Raw genomic sequence first — 21,202 nt, forward strand, 5'->3', positions numbered from 1 at the left:
CTTATTTCTGTAAGATCAGTGATAATCTGAGTCTTTGTTTCTTTGGTCATTGGTCATTCTAGCTAAAGGTTTGTCAATTCTATTGATCTTTTCAAAGAATCAGCTTTTGGTTTCAACAGTTTTCTGTATTTTTCTATTCTCTATTTCATTAATTTTTTTCTCTAATCTTTATTATTTTATTGTGTTGTGGGTTGAATGGTGCCCCCAAAAGATAGGTTGAAGTCCTAAGCCCTTGTACCTGTGAATGTCATCTTACGTGAAAATAGGCTATTTGCAGGTGTAATTAGTTACATTCAGATGAAGTCATACAGGATCTGGTGGGCCTTAAATCCAATTACTGCTCTCCTTATAAGAGTACCATATGAAGGCATAGAGAAGAGAAAGCTTCTTGATTACCGACACAGAGATTGGAGTGATGCTTCTATTAACCAAGAAATGCTAAGGATTGACAGTAACCACCAGGAAGTAGGAGAGAGGCATAGAACACTTTCTCCTTCAGAGCCCTCCAAAAGGAAAATCTTTGACTTCTAACCTCCAGAACTAGGAGAGAATAACGTTCCAGTACTCAATTTGTGGTATTTTATTACAGCAATAGTAGGATACTAATATAACTTCCTTATGCTTCTTTAGGTTTAGTTTAGTTGTCTTTTTTTCCCAGTGTCTTAGGCAGAAGGTTAGGTTATTGATTTGAGATCCTTCTTTCTTAATACAGGCATTGACAACTATAGCTTTCCCTCTAAGCATTGCTTTAGCTGCATCTCATACATTTTGGTAAGTTGTGTCTTCATTTTCGTTTATCTCAAAGTATTTCCTAATCTCCCTTTTGGTTTCTTCTTTGACCCATTGTTTATTAGGAGTGTGTTGTGAGTTTCCCGGATTTCTTTCTGTTACTGATTTTTTTATTCTATTATGAGTGAAGAACAGACTTTGAATTATTTCCATTTTATTAAATGGGTCTGGTTGGTTTATAGTGTTGTTCCTGTCTTCTGTTTTGTGATTCTGCTACCAGTTCCAGCGTGTGGGTCTTTTTCCCCACGCCAAGCACTTCTTGGGCCAGCTGGGTGTTCTACAACCTAACTTAATTCGCTTTCTGGAGATAGCATCAGATCCCACAGGTTAAGAGCTCAATTCTGCAAGACTGAGTTCTAAAGACTCCTGCTTCACCAGTTCAGACACCGGTTGCAAGTCCAGACTGTTACCTGTGCTTCTGACTGACTTCTGACTCCTTGGGTTCAGTTAATTTGCTAGAGGGGCTCACAGAACTGAGAGAAGTACCTACTCACATCGTGTGTTGTAAAAGGATGTCACTCAGGAACAGCCACGTGGGAGAGTTGCATTGGGCAGGGTATTAATGAGAATTTTAATCTGCCATCATTTAAGAGATTCCAAGGGCTTTAGGTTTCCTATAAATCACAATGCCACATGTTTCCTTGTTGATATTCTGCACAGTTTTGTTCATTTTTGAAAGTGGGTATTGAAGTCTCCAACTGTCACTGGTGAATTGTCTTTTTTTAAAAAATATGTTATTTATTTTTTAAAATTTATTTTAAGTTTATTTATTTATTTTGAGAGAGAGAGAGAGAGAGAGAGAGAGAGAGCGAGCGCATAAGCAGGGGAGGAGCAGAGAAATGGAGAGTCCCAAGTGGACTCTGCACTGTCAGCGCAGAGCCCCATGCGGGGCTCGAACTCACGCGATCATGACCTGAGCAGAAATCAAGAGTTGGACACTTAACCACTGAGCCACCCGGGCACTCCTGAATTGTCTTTGCTCTTCTCATTTCTGTCCGTTATTTTTGTCTGGGAACCCATTTTGTGTTCTGTTTTTAGATGTATATGTTTGTAATTTTTACATTTTCCTCATGGAGTGACTTTTATCATTATAAAATGTACCTCTTTATTTCTGGTAACATTGTTTTCAAGTCTGTTTTGTTTGGTATTAGCATAACTACCTCAGTGTTCTTGTGGTTGCCATTTGCCAGATGTATCTTTTTCCATTCTTTCATTTTTAAACTATTTGTGTTTTTGAGTCTAAAGTTCATGGAACTTTTTGGATGTGTAGGCCATTATTATTAGTAGTAGTAGTAATAGTAGTTTTTCACTAGATTTGGAGAAGTTTTCAGTCAATATTTCTTTGAGTATTTTTCCTACTTTGTCTTTCCTGGTCTCTCATTACACCTGAGTTGGCATGGGCAGTGGTGTCCCAAATTTCTATGAGTGTAACCGAACCCAAATCCATCTGCCCAATATGCAGCAGAACCGATCACCAAAACATTAGGTTTGCAGCCAGGAAAGGGTTTATTTGAGAGGCAGACAAGTGAGGAGACAGGAGGGCAAGCCTCAAATCGGCCTGCCTAAAAGAGGAGAGAACAAGTGTTTTTTTTTTTGTTTTTTTTTTTTTTTTTAATAATCGTAGGGGTTGAGATTGCATACATATTGATGAATAGGGCAGGGAAACTTATGACTGTTCATGAAGCACAATGTAGCATGTGCGTTGAGCAGACATACATATAACATGTATCCCATGTTCACTTTAGAGGAAGACTCAATATTCAGCCCTGATGTCAACAGGTTATCTTATATCTTAGGACACGGAGACGGGGTGTGGGCATGTTCCAAGAGCTAGTATAAACTGGATGGGGTCTTGGCTTGTTATCTTGGGTAAGGAAGGCAGGGCCTTGCTTGTTCATATGCTGGAACTGTATCAGTTGACCACGAGCCCAGGCTTCTGCAGAGACAACTAGTGGGTTTGATAGCGGGGTCTGAAAAGACACAACAGGTGATTAGGGGGAAAGAGTTCTCTGAGAAACAAGCTTTAAACTTTATGCTAGTTTCAACCTCATTAACCCTGTGGGTCACAGTTTCATGAGGTTCTATTAATTTTTTTGCATTCTTTTTTTCCTGAGATGACATTATCTCTTTGATCTCTCTTCTTGTTGGCTGATTCTTTCAGCTCAAATCTACTGTTAAACTCAACTAGTAACTTTTCATTTCAGTTTCTATACTTTTCAACTGCAGAATTTCCGTTTGGTTCCTTATTTACGATTTCTGTCTCCTTACTGATATTTTCTATTTGATGTGACATTGTCATCATCCCTTTCTTTATTTCTTTAAAACTTTTTTAATGGTTTCTGCCTTTGTATATTAAATCCTACATCTGGTTGCAATTATAGGCTGCTCTTTTCCCCTGATGTATGGGTCATACTCTTTTTTTGCGTGTCTCATAATTTTTTGTTAGAAACTGGACATTTTAGACAGTTCTGCATGCTGCTACTCCCTCACCACCCCACCCAAGGGGTTGCTTTTTTTTCCTTTAATTTTTTTAATGTTTATTTTATTTTTGAGAGAGAGAGAGAGACTGAGACTGTGAGTGGGAGAGGGGCAGAGAGAGAGGGAGACACAGAATCTGAAGCAGGCTCCAGGCTCCAAGTTATCAGCACAGAGCCTTACGCAGGGCTCAAACTCACAAACCATGAGATCGTGACCTGAGCCGAAGTCGGTTGCTTAACTGACTGAGCCACCCAGGTGCCCCCCAAGGGCTTGCTTTTTTATTATTTAATGACCTACTAGATTATTTTAGTGGAAACCTTTTTTTTTATGTTTATTTATTTATTTTGAGAGAGAGCAAGAGCAAGAGAGAGAGAGAGAGAGAGAGGGAGAGAGAGAATCCCAAGCAGGCTCTAGCTGATGTGGGCCTTGATCTCAGTGACCATGAGATCATGACCTGAGCTGAAATCAAGAGCCAGACCGTTCACCCTGGCAGTGTTGAGCCTCTGTTGTTGTTTCTCAAGGGGCACAGCCCTGAGTGTGCCCTCAGTCACCTTGTAATAACAATTATTTAGTCTTTGTGGTTTTTCCTGGCTGCACCTAGCTATTAAGCTCCACTAATTGCTGGCTGATCTATTGTTTTCAGTAATGCCAGGGGCATACATTGCTCCACAGCTGGGTCCATTCAGACTCAGGCTCCTTTGATGGGATGTTCCTGAGCTCAGTGTTTTGAGATTTGTTCTGACCCTGGTCATATTCTCCCTCGTGGCCTCTTTTCTCAGGTCACTCCAGCAAACTGGCCAGCCTATAGTTTCGTCTATATGTCCAGTCGATCCACCTGTCTCCTCCCAGTTGCCTCTCCCAGGCACAATTTCTGAGCCAAGGCTCGAACTGGGGATGGCGACGATGTCACACTTTTCTCTGGCTCTCCCTCTTTTAGAGTTGAGTGCATGGAGAAGGGAATTTGCCAGGGGCACGGGGTCGGCAGTAGCCTCCGTTCTGCTCAGCTTTCCTCTCATGGGTTGGAACCACAATGTTACGAACCAGAGCAAGGACAGTTGAGGCCCCATATTCTGGGTGCACCATGCTCAAGGTAGAGCCTTTGTACCACCAGCGGGGACTAGTTGGAAGAAGGGAACCTCCACCTCTTGGCTGCATCAGCCTGCAACTTAGCTTCAACGTCAGGATGAGATGGACAGGGTAAGAAGTGCCTATGCCTTGCCCCTCCTGGGAAGAAAGCCCACCGACTGGTTGCTGGGTGGAGAGTGATCCCTGTGTTCTTGGCTGCACCAGTCAAGTGGAATTTCCACCTCGCTGAGTTCGGAGAGGTGAGGGAGTGAGGTCTTGATTCACACAGCGCAGACTCGGGGCTCCGGGGAGGGGGGCAGGGAGGAGGGCCTCAGTCAATTAAGTGATTAAGCATCTGACTCTTGATATCGCTCAGGTCATGAACTCACAGTTCTTCATCAGCGCTGTGCTAGCCAGGAGCCTGCTTAGGATTCCCTCTCTCCCTTTGCTCCTCCCCCCACTCTCTCTCTCAAAACAAGTAAATAAACTTAAAAAAAAAAAAAACAACAGCACAGACTCTTGCTGTTTTTAACTAATGTTAGTAGGTTTTCAAAAAAATTTTTTTAAAGTGCTTATTTTTGAGGGAGAGAGACAGAGAGAGAGACAGAGAGCAGGGGAGGGGCAGAGAGCGAGGCAGACACAGAAACTGAAGCAGGCTCCAGGCTCCGAGCTGTCAGCACAGAGCCTGACGCGGGGCTTGAACTCACGAACTGTGAGATCACGACCTGAGCTGAAGTCAGACACTTAATCGATTGAGCCACCCAGGAGCCCCTAGTAGGTTTTCTTGAATTAAATCGTTTCTTCATTTGCTATATGTCTTTAGGATCATTTCCAGCTATTTTTCATATTTGTTTGGTTGATTTAAAATAATTTTCAGAGGCACCTGGGTGGTCCAGTTGATTAGGCGTCCACTCTTGATTTTTGGCTCAGATAGTGATCTCATGGTTTGTGAGATCAAGCCCCGCATCAGGCTCTGTACTGACGCATGGAGCCCGCTTGGGATTCTCTCTCTCCCTCTGTCTCTGTCCTTCCCCCAAATAAATAAATTCAAAATAAAATAATTTTCGCCAATTTCACTGGGGAGCTGATCTGCATAACTCATACTGCCATGCCAGAAGTTCCTACTCCTCTACCGCATTTGACACTTATAATAGAATTGTATTGTGTTTGGCTGTGTATAAGAGAAAGCCCAAAGCAACATGGCTGTCAGTGAAGTCTAACGGCATGTGTCCCAGGTTGGTTTGGCATCTCAGGGTCATCAGGGATTCCGCCTTCCTTTTCTCTCTGCTCTAGCAAGCTAGGATGCAGCTGCATGTTCCTGAGACCTCATGGCCTTAAGCTGGCTGCCAGGACTCCAGCCATCTAATCCATGTTATACACAGCAGAAATGAGGAAGGGGTAAGGGCAAACCCACTCTCTCTTTTAAGGCGCCTTCTCAGGAGCCCTGACAAACAGCTTTTCCTTATATTTCATTGACCAGAACTTTGTGTCTGTTTTCAGCATTTTTATTTTTTTAATATTTATTTAATTTTTAAATGTTTCTTTATTTTTGAGAGAGAAATAGAGAGGAAGAGAGCACAGGGGAGGGGCAGAGAGAAAGGGAGACAGAATCTCAAGCAGGTTCCCATGCTACTAGCCTGTCAAGGGGCTCAAACCCACGAACTGTGAGATCATGACCTGAGCCCAAATCAAGAGTTGGGCTCTTAACCTACTGAGCCACCCAGGTGCCCATGTTTTCAACATTTTTAAGTTAGAAGATTTTATTGTGTAAAATTTCAGCTACTTACCTTCTCTTGGAAACTCTGACAAGGCCCTTTGAAAATAATTGGCCAGAGTGCAGGAGTAACTGCCTCTTTTAGGTGGAGCAGGTTAACAAGAAAACCACAGGATCAAAATGGTGCCACTTAGGTTAAGGCCCCAAGACTGTAAACCAGGGGTTCCTACCTAACCTAAGTGAAGTTTCAACCTCCTGCAGAAATACAACCCTTAACTGGTTAGGAGTTTTCTGATAAGCGCCAGTGAGGTATTCTGTCATGCAGGTCTTGTCTGTCCCCTAAAGGAAGATGAGGTTTGGCACATAGTAAGACCCTCTCCCCTTCCCTCTCAGGGAAGATGATCTTGTCTGAAACAATCCTTTCAGTCTTTTCTTTTCTGTTGCTTACAACTTTCAGGCCCCACCCTCCTTCCCTTAAAACCTTCCATTCTGTACAACCCCTTGGGGTGCCCCTTTACTTGGTCGATGGGGTGCTGCCTGATCCATGAAGCATTCCATAAAGCCAATTATATCTTCAAATTTACTCAGCTGGTTTTTCTTTCTTTCTTTTTTTTTTTTTTTTTAATAAGTCCTGTTCTCAATAGTAGTTGAGTTTAGACCATTGGCTTAGAGGAGAAAAGAAGTAAGGGAGAAGAGAGCCAGCTTAGGATGGGGTACCTTCTGAATGTTGAATACTTGTTTGAAAGTTTGGCAGTCTGTTTTTTATAGCAAAAAATTACGTGAGTTGTTTTTGTTTAGTTTTCTGTGTCATTCATTCAACAAGTACTTATCGAGAAACGTAAATGTAAGCACTGTTGTAGTGCTGGGAATACAGAGGTGAGTAAAGAAAACAGACAAGGGTTTCCTGCGCTTGTGAAACTTACATCCTAATGGAGAGACAGTCAGTAAATATATAAGTAAGTAAAATATATATTACCGTATCAATGGCAGTTGAGTACTCCAAAAACTTGGCAGGAAAGGATGGGCAGCGGCAGCAGGAGTGTTTGAAATGAAAAGGGGGTAAACGGGTAAGTCACTGAGAAGGTGACATTTGAGGAAGGTGAGGAAGTGAACCACCTGGGTATGGGGTGTTGGAGGAGGGTTGTTTTTAAGCTGAGAGAGTAGAGAGTAGTGGGCACAAAGGCCCTGAGGCTGGAGCATGCCTTTTGCTTTGTTACAAAAACTGCCGGATCAGAAGAGATTTAGCCCAGTGAGTGAGGGGTGAGCAGTGTGTGGATTGGTTGCAAAGGAGACGGGAGTGGAGCTGACTGCTGTTGTCTGACTTCCCCTTTAAGGGGACTTCTCTGGTTTTTTGTGTTGAGAATAGACTTTAGGGGCCACGAACCACCTGGGGGATTGTTTTAGTACCGCAGGTGAGATGTGCTGGTGGTTTGGACCTGAGCTGTATGTAGTAGGGGGTACACATGGATACTGCACATACTTAAACATGGAACTGACAGGATTTGCTCAACATTTACCTGTGGGTTTGAATGCAGGACACAGTTCTTATCAAGGGTTAATGCAAGTGTTTGCGCTGGGCTAGTGGAAGGGAGGAAATGGGAAAGACGGTGGTCGAAGCAGGGAAGGGGCAGAATACTGGGAGCTCAGTTTTAGGCAAGTTCACATTAGAGATGCATATTAAATAGCCAGCAGGGGATGCTGGTTGAGCCTTTGGATCCCTAAGTGTGGAATTGGGAGTGGTATTTCTACTGGACTGAATGAGTTCACCGAGGAATGCGTACAGACGGGGAAGGGGTCCAAGGGCTGAGCTGCAAGCCACTCCAGCACTAAGGGGTTTGGGGACCAGTAGGCTCCTGTGAAGGCCTCTGAGAAGAATCTATTGGGGGGGGGGTAGGAGGAAACCCAGGAAGGGGTGGGTACTTGGAGCCTGACCTTGGGGGTAAGAACAGTTCACCCTACCGCCAGAGGGAAGGCGCTAACACAGGTGGGCGGATGGTTGAGATGTTGGCAACTTGTTTTCTGATTGCTTCTGTTATTTCAGCGTAGTAGAAAGCAGGCTCATCAGTGGAGAGAGACTGGAGCTGGGGGTAGGGAGTGGAGGTTAGAGGAGCAGCGGGGGGTGGGGGGTGGGGTGGTGGTGAGACGTCTGGCACCTCCTCCAGGAGAGTGGAGAGGGAGGGGACTAGGGAGGTGCACAGTTGGACAGCCAGCGGCCTCTCCAGGTTCATGGTCTTGAGGCAGCATGGCCGGCCAGCCTGGCCATGTTTGGTGTCATCATTCAGCTGGGGGCCGACAGACCCGGAGTTTGGGGTAGTCTGGGGCCGTGGAGGAAACCAGGGCTGGGATTGCACCAGGTGGGCATCAGATGACCAGAGCAGCCAAGGGAGTTGAAGGTGTATGTAGTTAACTGTGGAAGTGAAACATTGGCCTTTACTCTGACAATCTCAACTGTTTCTCTTTTGGCCCTGTCCAGTCTCTTTATGGTTTAGAACTATTATAATTTTTTTCACTGTAGGCTATCAAGCCAGGCATGTTTTGTTTTTTTTTTTTTTTCGTTTTTGTCTCCTGCTAGCAAGCTAATATAAAAACTGTGTTTAGCTAACTGTTTCGGTCTCAGAAACCACCAATTCCTGGGGTGTGAGGAGCAGCCCCCCAGTCCTTCCCCTGGCAAGTCTCCCAGGGTAATTGGCCTGCAGCAACCCCTCCCACCCCAAACACCTAGTGTTTGAAGGATGTCTTTTATACTTTCATACTGTCCTCTCCTGTTCTTCTCTCCTAACCTGCTAATGAACTCCTGAGGGCAGAGTATGTCTTGTGTCTTCTGTTGCACATAAGCGCCTGAATGGTTGGCTCTCAGGCTGTAAATTATATTCATTTATTAACATTCCGCCTCCGTTGTGAGGGATGTGCTGTTTGTACTGCTCATGTTCTCTGTATGGGAACCTTCTGGGCCACTGCTTCCCAGCATATGGCTTAGTGTCAGGTTCTGTTGTCCTGTCCTGTCACAGGATCTGGGGTTCCTCTGCTTGTCTCAGGAGGACTGGCCCAGTGTTTTTCCTAAGAAGCCCCACCCAGGGTGAGCCTCGAGCCAGGCCAAGCTGGTCATCTTTGGAAAGTGCTGAAATATTTGAACCAGATGGCCCTCTTGCATATAAGGTCGTCTGTCCCGGAGGCCCTGGAAACGTGAGCTGCCCATCTGCCTTTGGGCCCAGGATCCTCAGGTTGCAACAGGAGGGTTTAGGACATCAAAGGGATTTTTATTTTTATGCAAACAAGATCCACAGAGACTGGGAAGGTGAGTCGGAGATAAACAAGGTGAATTTATTTTGGAAAACCGCTGAGATAATTTGCGCATGTGGGAAGCAAAATAGTTTAGCGTGAGGAGACCCTTGAAGACCTGTAGTTCTGGAAGGAATACGTGAGAGGTGAATGTGCCCTTCCCCCATGGTAAGGGGGACAAAAACCACCGTGCAGTTCTAGGTGGAAAGCGCATTCAGATCTGTCTGTACTTCATCTCTGTGAGCATGTATTTAACATCTGGGGGATGATATTTGTTCATCACCGTGTTAGGTAAGACGGAAGAACCTTGTCTTCGGGTGCTTGCAGTGTTTCCTGCCACTGGGCGCAAGGGCTGGTTCGGATACAGCCTCAGTGGAGAGAGAAGGCTTGGCCTCCTCTAAACGTAGAGGCTCCGTACCTGCCAGGTCTGTGGTGTTGCGTTAGTGACACTGGAATTCGGGTGAGGGAGAGAGAGAGCCCTGCTGTCGTGAATAGAGGCCAGTCCGCTGAGAGCAGGACTTAAAAGGATAAGGAGGATTAGCCGAACAGAGGAGGGGACCCGGGGGTCAGGTGTGAGGAAAGGGGGAGGCGCAGGAAAGAGGAGTTTGGACCTGATACTCAACCAGGGAAAATGGCTTATGCTTTGGCTGTTTGGCAGGTCCCCTAGAACTTATGGGAACAAGGGAGAAGGCACCGTGTTCACCCCAGAGGTACCTCCCCACCATTCCTCCTCATCTCTGCCAAACTGGAAATGGCCCTGTCGGCCTCAGGTCCTCACCAGCTGTGATCACTTGATCGCTGAGCCTGGAGGCCCTCCTCATTTGTTTAATCCTACTCTACTATTCATTTTCTCTGCTTCTTGTAACCTGATAGTCCCCTCTTCTCTGAGTCTTAGTTCTCATGCCTGCCCAAACTGTATTTCTAAGTCACAAATGATATAAGTCCTCTGTGTTAAAAATTAGCAATTCTCTGCTGTCTATTGGACAAAATCTAAACTTCATGCCTCTTCTAACCTGGCCCCCAGTCTCCTTTTTCTTTTCTTTTCTTTTTTTTTTAAACATTTATTTTTTGAGAGACAGAGACAGAGCGTGACTGGGGGAGGGGCCGAGAATGAGAGGGAGAGACAGAATTGGAAGCAGGCTCCAGGTGCTGAGCTGTCAGCACAGAGCCGGATGTAGGGCTCGAACTCATGAAAGGTGAGATCATGACCTGAGCCGAAGTCGTACACTTAACTGACTAAGCCACCCAGGCGGCCCTCCAGCCTCCTTTTTCTAGCTGTGTTCTGGGTCTGAGTGGCCATTTAGGAGAGGTAAAAATATTTTACAGTAAAGCATTTATATTTTCCATAGGTCATGGAACAGGATAGACTCTTCAAAAGCACTTGGGATGTATGATGCCAACTACTTTCATTATTAACTATTCATATCTATAACACAGAACTAGTATTTATATTTAGAATGATCCCATATCACCAAGGAAAATTTGAAATATGGTTAGTAACTCAGCTTTTAAAAAGACAGCAGAAATACACGGCATCTTTGGGGGAGGATTTCTACCCAAAATGACAAAAATTTTTTAAATATCTGGTGCTTAGGGGCGCTTGGGTGGCTTAGTGGGTTATGTGTCCTACTGTTGATTTCGGCTCAAATCCTGATGTCACAGTACGTGGGATCAAGCTCAGAGGTAGGTTCTGTGCTGGCAGCACGGAGCTTGCTTGGGATTCTCTCTCCTCTCCCTGCCCTTCTCCCCACTCACCTGTGCTGTCTAGTGCACACGCTCTCGCTCTCTCTTTCTCTCTCTCTCTCTCAAAATAAATAAATATTAAAAAAAAAAAAGATCTGGTGTTTAAAGAGATCAGATTAGGTTATCTGGAGAACGCACTTACTATGCCCAATAAAGGAAATGTGGGGGGGTTGGCAGGCACACCCAGACCCTGGGTCTGGACCTCATCGGGAAGACCAGAGATGAGCAAGATTTGAGTGATCGCGAGAAAGCAGGGGCAGATATACCGGACTCCTCTGTGCCGGCGGCCCCTACATGGAGTTGGGGCCCTAGCATCACACATGCCATTCCTTTGTTGTCACTGATTTGAATGGCACTTCTTAGAACTGCAGGCAGATTCTTTTTTGACTGAGCACAAGGAGGATAAGAAGCCAAGGGAGACACATTTTGGAGCTGGCTGCCTGGAGCGTTTTTCAGAAGTGGGAGCAAACACGTAGTCACATCCCCACAGGGTAAATAAGAGGCAGAAGAGGAACCGGGTCTCCTAGGACATGTGGCTCATGGGCCAGTGGTGAGGCCGCCTTCCCTCAGGCAGAACAGGGCTCTTGCTCAGCATTTCTGGGGGCAGCAGTGGAAGTTTAACGGGGAGGAAGGGTCACTGTAGGTAACTCCTTAGGAGGCAGAATCCTCAGGGAGCTTGAGCAGAAGCGGATGTGTTCTAAATGCCCTCAGGTACCTGCCACTGTGACCTCACCCTCCCCTGCCAGGGGCATGTTCATTCCGCGAGAGGAATGTTTTTACCAACTCAATTCAGTGGGCAGCGTGGACACTTCACACACACTGGCAGGGGGTGGCGTTGCCAGGATTAGTGGCTGGCGGAGCCTTTCCTTCCCGGGGGATGAGGTTGCCTCCTTCCCGGTCTGTGAGCCAGTGGGGGTGGGAAGGGAGACAGCGCTGCCCAGCCAAGTGGGAGGCTGCCTGGATTACCACACTGCCCCCTTCTCTTAATCCTCCTGTGGACAGCGGGGGGTAGCTGGAGAAGCCTGAATTGTGGGTTCATTCCTGGCTGTCCTCCCACGTACAAAAAAGGATAACAAGGATGAGCCTTTGTTATCCAGTGCGTTTTTGCAGTCAGTTCTTACTGAAGCCAAGCCAAGTTGGTCCAAGGGAAAACAAAGCTGCAGGAAACATGGACCTTTCTTACACCTTCTTGAAAATGCAAGTCATGTTGCCTAGGAAATACTTCTGTCCCCTAGCGTGCTGCACACCGCCAGCATTGGAGCTATGGAAGAGGCCGCTGAAGTTATTCCAAGAAAGCGTTGGAAGTTTGGTAATGAAAGGAAGTGTCATCTCTCCCCTGCCTCGAGGCTGGGTTTCTGGGAGTGCACACGGCCAAAAGGAAACTGTGCTCAGCTTTGGGAGGTGACTGTGTGCCGGGCTCCTGCACACGCTGGCCGGGTGTCCTGGCTGGGCTGGGTGAGGGCACGCGTGGGGCCGTGTGCAGAGATTCCCAGGGCCGAAAGCAGTGTGGTGAGTGAGAGGGTGCCAATTGGTTGGAAGGATGTAGGTAAACAAGAGTAAATATACATACAGCAGTGTGCAGCCTGCCCAAGTTCAGAAGCTGGCTGCCAGACTTGGCCGGCAGCCTCTCCCCCGCTGGCTCCAGAGCAGAGGGGAATCTGCAAGACTGACGGATCACAGGTGCCTCCCCCTGCTAGTTAGGAGGACACTTTTAAAGCATTTCCTTCTCACTCGACCAGGTAGCCTGGTGAGGGTGAACAGCTTGCTTGAATGGTGGGTAAAGGTATGACCGTGGACACAGCGATGGAGAAAGCCGGGGGTGACACGCCCGGGAGCCCTGAGCCGTCCTTCCTGGCGACTCTGGGTGACCCACAGGTGACCCTCGTGTCCGTCCACAAGCGGTGGTCCTTCAGGAGGAATCCTGGGACCGGGGGCTCCACCAGGCCAGTGACTTCGGAGGAGGAAGGAGAGTTTTCACAGAAGGTTTTGAATGGAACACGGGGAATCCGTTCCAATCAGGTCAGTGCAATTGCAGAAGGGCTAAAAAGCCGAGAGGGAGTTGGACGGGCTTTCAGATGGAGGTTCCTCCCTTGTCTTACGAATGGGGGATCAGGGAAGCGCGGCCGGGGTGGGGAGCCAGAGTTGAGGTGATTCTCCAGACTTTATCCAGAGATAAAGTCCATCATGGTAACCGTTGGGTTTCTCGCTTGTTTTTAGGATATTTTGTAAGCCTCTGTGGGCCAAAAGTTTTCCGGAAGGCAGATCAGACAAAAATGGAGTTTTGCCCTCTTTTTGCTTTTTAAAATGTGTACCTTATTTTGTTAATCTCCATATTTCGACTAAATAAACATTTTGAATGTGTTGCTGCAAAACGAAGCTGTTCTTCTTAAGCAAATGAACATTTTGTTAACCCAGAGGTCAGGTCATGTTCAAAAGTAGGGCAGTGTAACGTTTTATAAGAGCCTTGTAGTAACATTTCCGGGTGGGACTGGTGGTTTGTGTGGGGTCTTTTTCATTGATCAGGGCAGATGAAAAAATACCAGTTAGCAACAAAGGAAAGTTTTTGAAGTCCTTTGACCCTTTAAGAGTTATGTTTGTTTCTCCTGGGTTTTATTGTTTAAAAAGTCCCCACATTTGCTAAAGGAAATTTTGTGAAAAGAGATTTTTGAAATGTACTATGCAAGAGATTTACATCTGTTGAAGGAAATTTCTGAATGCCCTTATGCAGTGCACGGTTAACTTTATATTTTTAGCTGAGTGTCTAAGACAGAAATATTAGATTGGGGTGGGAATGCTTAACATTGCTTTAAAATGTTCAGAATACTACGTCACAAAATCCAGCCTATGTCTGAGATATTTGAATGTGAAATATCCTAATTTTTAAATGGCCATTACTAATCTCATGTAACTAGGGGAGCAACCTGAACCTGGCTGGGGGAGCCTGTCTGAAAGGAGGACCCAAGTAGAGGCCCACGTCGAGGCTGTGGTCCTGGGGATCTGGTGCAGATCTGGGCTCTGCCGTTGTGGGTCTGGGGGACCTGGCAGGTGAGGCTCGGGCTCCTCCAGCTCCAAATGCCCCACTGCAAAGCGGAAGTAATAAGTGCCACCTCACGGGATTGTGAAAGCACTTTGTGGAGTACTACGGAAATGCAAAATGGTATCGTTTCTGCGAAAATTATGATTTTCAGTAGAATTCCCAACTCAAGATGTGTTTGGTGCCCTCTGAATGCCTGGTAGAACTGTGTCAGCCAATTAATCTGTCGGACCACAGTTCTAGCTATTTTTTTCTAGAGCTCTGATTACACAAGTAACATGTGCTCATTATACAAGACAAATTTCGGATGAGGCAGGGGGAATAGAGAAAAGTATTAGGAAGAAAATATAAGCAACCATATGCCTTAGCCATATATGTGTACATGTATCTATTTATTTATTTACAAACAGAGGATCAGGCCGTGCATAGTATTACGTACCTTACATTTTTTACTTAATATTTTGTGGACATACACCCACACACACATGATGTATATTCATCTATATTTATATACACATCTGTATCATCAGGTTTAATTGCAGTCCTGCTTTTAAATTTAGGATTACTTTTAGAAAGAATCTAACTATTCTCAAATGGGGGAAATTTGTAGTAGCTGGTTTAGGATGAGAAGAACCAAGCTAAAAGTCATTTGTAATTGAGTATTTGTTCATTGTCAACAGTGTATTTGCTCAAAGTCTATTATAATCAAACTTTGGATCTACTTGAGAGTTAACTTGTTTAGTACTTAGTATGTTTTTTTGATGATAGCCATTTTAACAGACCTGAGGTGCTATCTCATAGTGGTTTTGATTTGCATGTCTCCGGTGACTGGTGACGTTGAACACCTTTACATGTACCTGCTGGCGATTTGTACGTCTTCTTTGGAAATGTGTCTGTTCATTTCCTCTTCCTATTTTTTTGTTTGTGTGTAAATATAAAAATAAATATAAATATAAATTTTGCTATTGAGTTGTATGAATTCTTTATGGATTTTGGCTATTAACCCCTTATCAGATATGTGGTTTGCAAATGTCTTTCTCCCATTCTGTGAGTTGTCTTTTCATTTTGTTGATGGTTTATTTTGCTGTGTAGAAACTTCATAGTTTGATGTGGTCCCACTTGCTTATTTTTAATTTTGTTGCTTGTGCTTTTAGGTGTCATATCCAAAAACTCATTGCCAGGATCCATGTATGTCAAGGAGCTTTTTCCTGTATTTTCTTCCAGAGTTTTATGGTTTCTGGTCTTCCATTTAAGTCTTTAATCCATTTAGGGTTAATTTTCATGAGTGGTGTAAGATAGGGGTCCATTTTCATTCTTTTACATGTGAATGTCCAATTTCTCGAGCACCGTTTATTGAAGAGACTATTTTTTCTCTCCACTGAGTATTGTTCTCTTGTCAAATATCGTTTGACCCTATACTGTTATTTTTTAAAAGGTTTATCAATGATTTGCACTTCTTTTTCTGAGGATTATATTTCGTAGCAAGTTCCTGTTGTGCATTACAGAGTAGCATACATTATAAATATGTATCCACACCTAAGTCTTTCAAAGGAATATACTTGTTTTATGTTTAGCTGATCATACCTATAATTCTAGGCATAAACTTACATTTGTTAGCCATTCTAGAAGACAATTTTGTGTGATGAAATGCTAACTAGATTATTTCATCACATATGACAATCACATGGAATTTATCAATAATGATAATAATAATAATAATAATAATAATAATAAGCAAAAATAATCCCAAGTTCATTGACTTCGGTCATATAATTATCTGAGTTCATAGTGTTGCTGTGACATTTCTTCTAACCAGTGGTACTGTTGCATATATTTAATGTAGGTCTTTTACATCCTGATCTTGTAATTCTAGCAAACGACCTAAGGGAATTATGACCTTATGATTCTGGCTTAGACCGTTTCATTCAAATATTAAAAAATATTCCAAAGAAAAAAATATTCCAAGATACTCACAGTTGCTTGGTAGTGACAGGCTCGTTATGTAAAATTTCTTTGACGGGAAGGGCTTGCAATGTAGTGTTCTCAGAGAAGCTGAAAAAATGCTTTTGATTTGGTAAAAGTCTGATGGAATATTTGTTAGGATAGATGTAAGTTAAAAGCAATGAAATTCTCTGAAACTGTTCATAGTAAAGCTGTTTGGAATGAGATTGCAAACAAGCTCTCTGAGGTAATAATCGTGAAGTGCTTCTTGGAGAGGTCTTATCGTTTGTGAATTTCTAAATTTTATTTTGTTGTGTGTAGAAAACAGCATGCATCGTATGTATATATTGAGACTGGTTTATTTTATTTAACTTAATGCGCTTTTTCTCCCAAGAAAATGGATGTACTGCACCCAGTTTCTCAGTAAGAGTTGATATTTTTCCTTGCTGTGGTCAAGGGAAGGAAATGGGCAATACATTTGTCCAGAATTTCCCAGGAACGACATAGTCAACCCCACAGCAGGGGTGGCCCTCGAGGGCAGAGATCTAAGTGTCACACACAGACAGCCCAGGTATGTAGTCGGCCCTCATCAGTGTTTGAATTAGTGCCTGAGTTTTGGTTGGTTCGTTTTTTCAGTAAATAAAGTTGAAATAATAGTTGGTGGAAGCTCTTTCTGGACGCTTGTAAGACATCCTGGAGGGACAGTTTGAAGGGGTTGGAGTGGGGGCTGGGGGATTATGTATACTAGTTTTAATCATTAGTTTTCCTTATCAGTTAAATGGTGGAAATAGTAAGTTCCCTGCCTACCTCCTTGGGCCACTTTTGAAGACCAAATGAGCCATGTGTGTTGTCATAGTCCCTGTCACACATTTATTATGTTAGCCTTTTAAATCTTTTTAGCTTTCCGGCCTTCCTGCAAAATTGTAGGGTGGGTATTTTTACTACCCCACTTTACATGGAGCTAAGAAAACTGAGTTTCGGGTTTGCTCAGACGTGGCTGGAATTCATACCTAAGACTGTCAGATGTACCCTCAGTAAATTCCCAGCAAGTAGGAAGGACAGATACTTACCCAAATATGTGAAAGTGTGTTGTAGAGTATGAGACCATGTGTATCACTGGTGCATCATTGTTGTCATCTGTATCACAGTGATTAATAATGTTTACATCGTGTGGTTTAACAAGACATTTTCTGGGGCGCCTGGGTGGTTCAGTCAGTTGAGTGTGGGACTCTTGATTTCTGCTCAGGTCATGATCCCTGGGTCATGGGATCAAGTCCTGATTCTGGGTCCACGCTGGGCGTGGAGCCTGATTACGATTCATTCTCTCTGTCTCTCTGTCTCTCTGTCTCTGTCTCTCTCTCCCCCTCCCCCCATCTGTCCCTCTTCCCCGCTCACATGCTTTCTCTCTCCCTTGCTCTAAAAACACAAATATAGAACCCAAGGCATTTTCTTCTTTGCCTTAGAAAAAGTACAAAACCACATGTGTTTTCTGATGGAAGCTTTTTTTTTTTTTTAATTTAAATTTTAAGAACCGAAAAACATAGACAGTCTCACCCACAGGTAACCTCAATTTTATGTATTAATAAATCTGCATACATACAGGTTTAGCAACAAGACATTGATTCTTCCTCAGTGGAGGTTTTAGAGACTGACGCCAGTCCGCCTGGGTGTTTCATGTGGGATCTTTTCTTGAGTCAAACAATCTCTTCGGACCCTCCCTCCCTTAGGAACCTCTGACATCCAGGGATTTCTCAGATAAGGGTAGGGCCTGGCAGTGACTCATTCACAATGTATTCCAGAGGATGTGGAAGGTCCCAGAACCACTGCCACCTCTCCTTGCGTCCTGCCTCCTCTTGCAAATGTAGTTGCCTTGAAATGCATTTGCAGTTAGGAATATTGAAGGGAGCAGAATGAGTGCCAGTGTTCTGCTGTAGTTTTTCTGAAGTACCAGAGACCCTGAGAGGTGACATACTAAGGGGCGAAGGCCCGACTCAGAAGCCAGCAGCCGGGCTCAGGGCTCCCGGCTGCTCCTCTGCCTCCTCCTTACTTTGCTCACTTGCTGAGGTGTTAGCCTGTTCCTTATGTGGCAGGTAAGATGTGGCTGTTTTTCCATGTTTTTCTGCATTTTGCTTTTCTGCATTGCAGTCTCCTCCTGTAATTAACATGGCTAAAAGGAAAATGTAACCTTAAATGCTGTTTTTAAAAAAATAGCCTGCTGGACTTTTGAGCCGGATTTAAATCCTAGCTCTTACTTAAATTGCTTTGTGACCTTTGATAAATCGGAGTCTGTTTCCACAGTAAAATGGTGATAAGAATATCTCTTTGTAGAATTATCTTGAGCATTAGAGATATAAAGTGCCGTCCCCATAAAATACCACTGAGAACCATTAACTATTTTCTCTTATTGGATCTGCGTGCGTATGGAAGAACCAGGACTTCTCTGTATTTTGAAAGCTCGGGTGCGTAGAGTTGCGTGGGGTGGAAGTTATATGTTGGAAGAATTGCATGCATGTGTATCATTTTTGCCTTCAAAGTTGTTAAGGGTGTCACACACCCTTCAGGGTGAAAGAAGTCTCAAGGATAAGTGGGCGAGCGGTGTCCTTAAGGTTGACGGAGATCCAAGTGAGACTAAGAGCTCTCGAAAGTGGCTCTAGCGGTCCTTGCTTCGTGCACACGGTAGAATTGCTCTTTGATTTGTGGTCACGGGCATTTTCTACAAGGCATGTCATTTCTGGGCTTTTCAATTTCAGTCTGGTTTTGAAACCTTTCATCAAAGCGTGGCACCCCATTTCCAATTTCTTCATACCAGGCTGGCCTGTCTGCACATCTTCTTTTCCTTTCCTGGCTCCATCTTGGTGAATCGACCACTTGTATTCCTTTACCCGTCTTTTCTTTTACAAGCCCTGGCACTCACAGCAAAGTCCACGTGCCCTGAGTGTCCAGAGAGTAGCAGAGAATTGAAGTTCATGTTTGGATTCCCCTCTGTGGAATTTCCCCCTCCTCCTGTGTTTCCAGTCCCTTCTAATCCTGATGCCCAGTATACTGATAGTTTGTTAAAAATTCCCAAGTTAGTTCTTCCCCAGTGTGTTGTTGGGCTTGCCAAAGAAGTAAGTCCCAGATGTCTGTTCTCAAGAAATATACAATTCAGTGAGAATTAGGCAACATTAGGGCTTCCATAAAGTTTTCCCAGGACACACTTTGTTCCCTGGACCCCCTCTCCAATGTGCCCTTAAACCTCAACGTGTTTGTTTGAATTCATTTGAGTTTCCCCCCTGACAAAGATTCTCCTCACTGAGGAATGGAATTAAAACCACACACACGTACCAATTGTATACACTTAAAAACTATCCAAACACCCAGCAACAGTTATGAGGTTGCTTCTAAACCAGCAGAGACTTTCGTGTTTCATAAAGTTGTGTTCCGTGCAAAGCGAAGCTTTGTCTTTCGTAACTGCTTGTCTTTAGGAACCTGCCTGTCTAGAAGGGGGGCCTCTGAGTATTGTTTGCTACAAACAAATAGCTTCTAACGCTTCTGCAAACCCTTTTGGCAGGAGCATAGAATCCATAATCCAGGGATTAAGAGCTAGCATTGTGGCCTGGGGTTTGGTGAGTTATAGCTAGATCTACCTAGGACCAAAAAAATAAGTTGGGTAGTAAATCATTAGGGATTTGTTTTTCCAACAGACTAGGTGATTGAGGGTTATGTCTTGTTTTAGGGAGGCCATTCTACTTATTAAGATACTGTATTAAAGCAAGTGTCCTTGAATATCATAGTTTTTCTTTTAGCTTTTTCAATTAATTATTTAATACCGGTTACAATCAAGTCACGGTTCTGGATCTCCTTTTACTCCTGTGTGTGTGTTTTTTTTTCTTTAATTTTCAGTTTTAAACTAATTATTTTTTAGAATTTGGTAATGTGTGCGCGTTGTACAATAGGTTATACGTTGAAAAATAACTCTTCCTCCCCTCTCCTTGCCTCAGCCCCTGATCCTCCTCAGACTCTGTACCAGTTTCTTATGCCTTCTCCCAGAGCCCGTCCATGTATATACAAGTAGCTATGGGGATAATACTCCTTTGCTCACAAATAGGGCTAGCATGCTATGATAGAACGAACTTTGGTGACTCTCCCAACGAACTACAGCTCCTTGTATTTAAGCCCTTATATAATTCCTTCCTGTACTGACTGAGCTTGGCCATGTGCCTGGCTGTGGCCAATGGTGAATTAGCAAATGTGATGCGAGCAGAGGCTTGGTAAGCGCTTGCATACTGGGACTTGTTCTCTGGGAATGTTCACTATTGTGACACTCCCTCTCGGAACCCAGAAACCACCAGCTGTGAGATACCCAGCCTAGCCACGTGGAGAGGCTCCATGGAAGAGAACTGAGGTCTCTGCTAACAGCTTCCAGACAGTCACCGACATCAACCTGCCAGCCATGTCGCGGACAAACCATCTTCTTGGAAGTGAAACCTCCAGTCTCACTGAGGCCGCCCCAGACGATGCCATGAGGAGCAGACAAGCCTTCCCCGCTGAGCCCTGTCCAAATTGAAAAACTGTGAGCTATCTCTCTGAGCCACTAGATTTGGTTTGTCAGGCAGCAACAGATAACTAAAACACTGTATTCACCGTAAATTCTGTGTCTTGCTTTTGTTCACTGAATGATATATTTGCTATTTCAGTATATTTAGAGCTGCCTCATTCCTTTTTTAAGAGCTGGAAAGCATTCCTCTGTATAACTGTGCAGTAATTTAGTTAATTGGCCTCTTATTGATGGGCATTTATGTTTCCGGTTCTTTGCAGCGTTTAATATCTTTGTTGCATGCTTGCTTTTATACGTGAACAAATATATTTATTGAGTAAATTCGTAGAGAGAGTTGTTGGGCCAAAGAATATTTGGATTTGTCATTTTCAGACGTAGTGCCAAGTTGCCCTCACGAGAGGTGATGCCCCCACCAGCTCTAGGGACTGCGTGGATGGTGCCAGCCTGAGTGGTGAGAAGGGCCACCGTGCTATTGGAGTGTTACATTTCTTCCTTACTATTGTTTCTGCAGATGTTGAAAAGGCGTTTGCATTTCCTGCCTCTTTTCTGTTGGATTGTTGGCCTTTTTCTTTTTAGAAGGAGCTCTTTACATTTTAACAAAATTAGCTCTTGCTTAGTATGG

At 44.2% G+C, this 21,202-nt stretch overlaps 1 protein-coding gene across 7 annotated transcripts in view; it reads left to right on the forward strand.

Annotated features, from left to right (window-relative positions):
* The window catches only part of ATP7B (ATPase copper transporting beta), an 82,415-nt gene that overhangs the window by 9,043 nt on the left and 52,170 nt on the right, over positions 1 to 21,202 (forward strand). For 2 of the 7 annotated variants that reach the window (XM_040448326.1, XM_040448324.1), the window contains exon 1: positions 12,096 to 13,087. The exons of 2 other annotated variants lie outside the window; for them this stretch is intronic. In XM_040448326.1, coding sequence (XP_040304260.1) covers positions 12,839 to 13,087 — 249 coding nt within the window. In that variant the 5' untranslated portion in view covers positions 12,096 to 12,838. Of the gene's footprint in view, positions 1 to 12,094; positions 13,088 to 17,634; positions 18,134 to 20,287; positions 20,596 to 21,202 lie in introns of those variants that run through there. 3 more of the 7 variants (XM_040448325.1, XM_040448328.1, XM_040448329.1) reach the window with 3 other exon arrangements.

This window comes from Herpailurus yagouaroundi, unplaced genomic scaffold (genome assembly GCF_014898765.1).
Source record: "Herpailurus yagouaroundi ecotype Mexico unplaced genomic scaffold, PumYag 197, whole genome shotgun sequence".
In the NCBI taxonomy this organism is placed as follows: domain Eukaryota; kingdom Metazoa; phylum Chordata; class Mammalia; order Carnivora; family Felidae; genus Herpailurus; species Herpailurus yagouaroundi.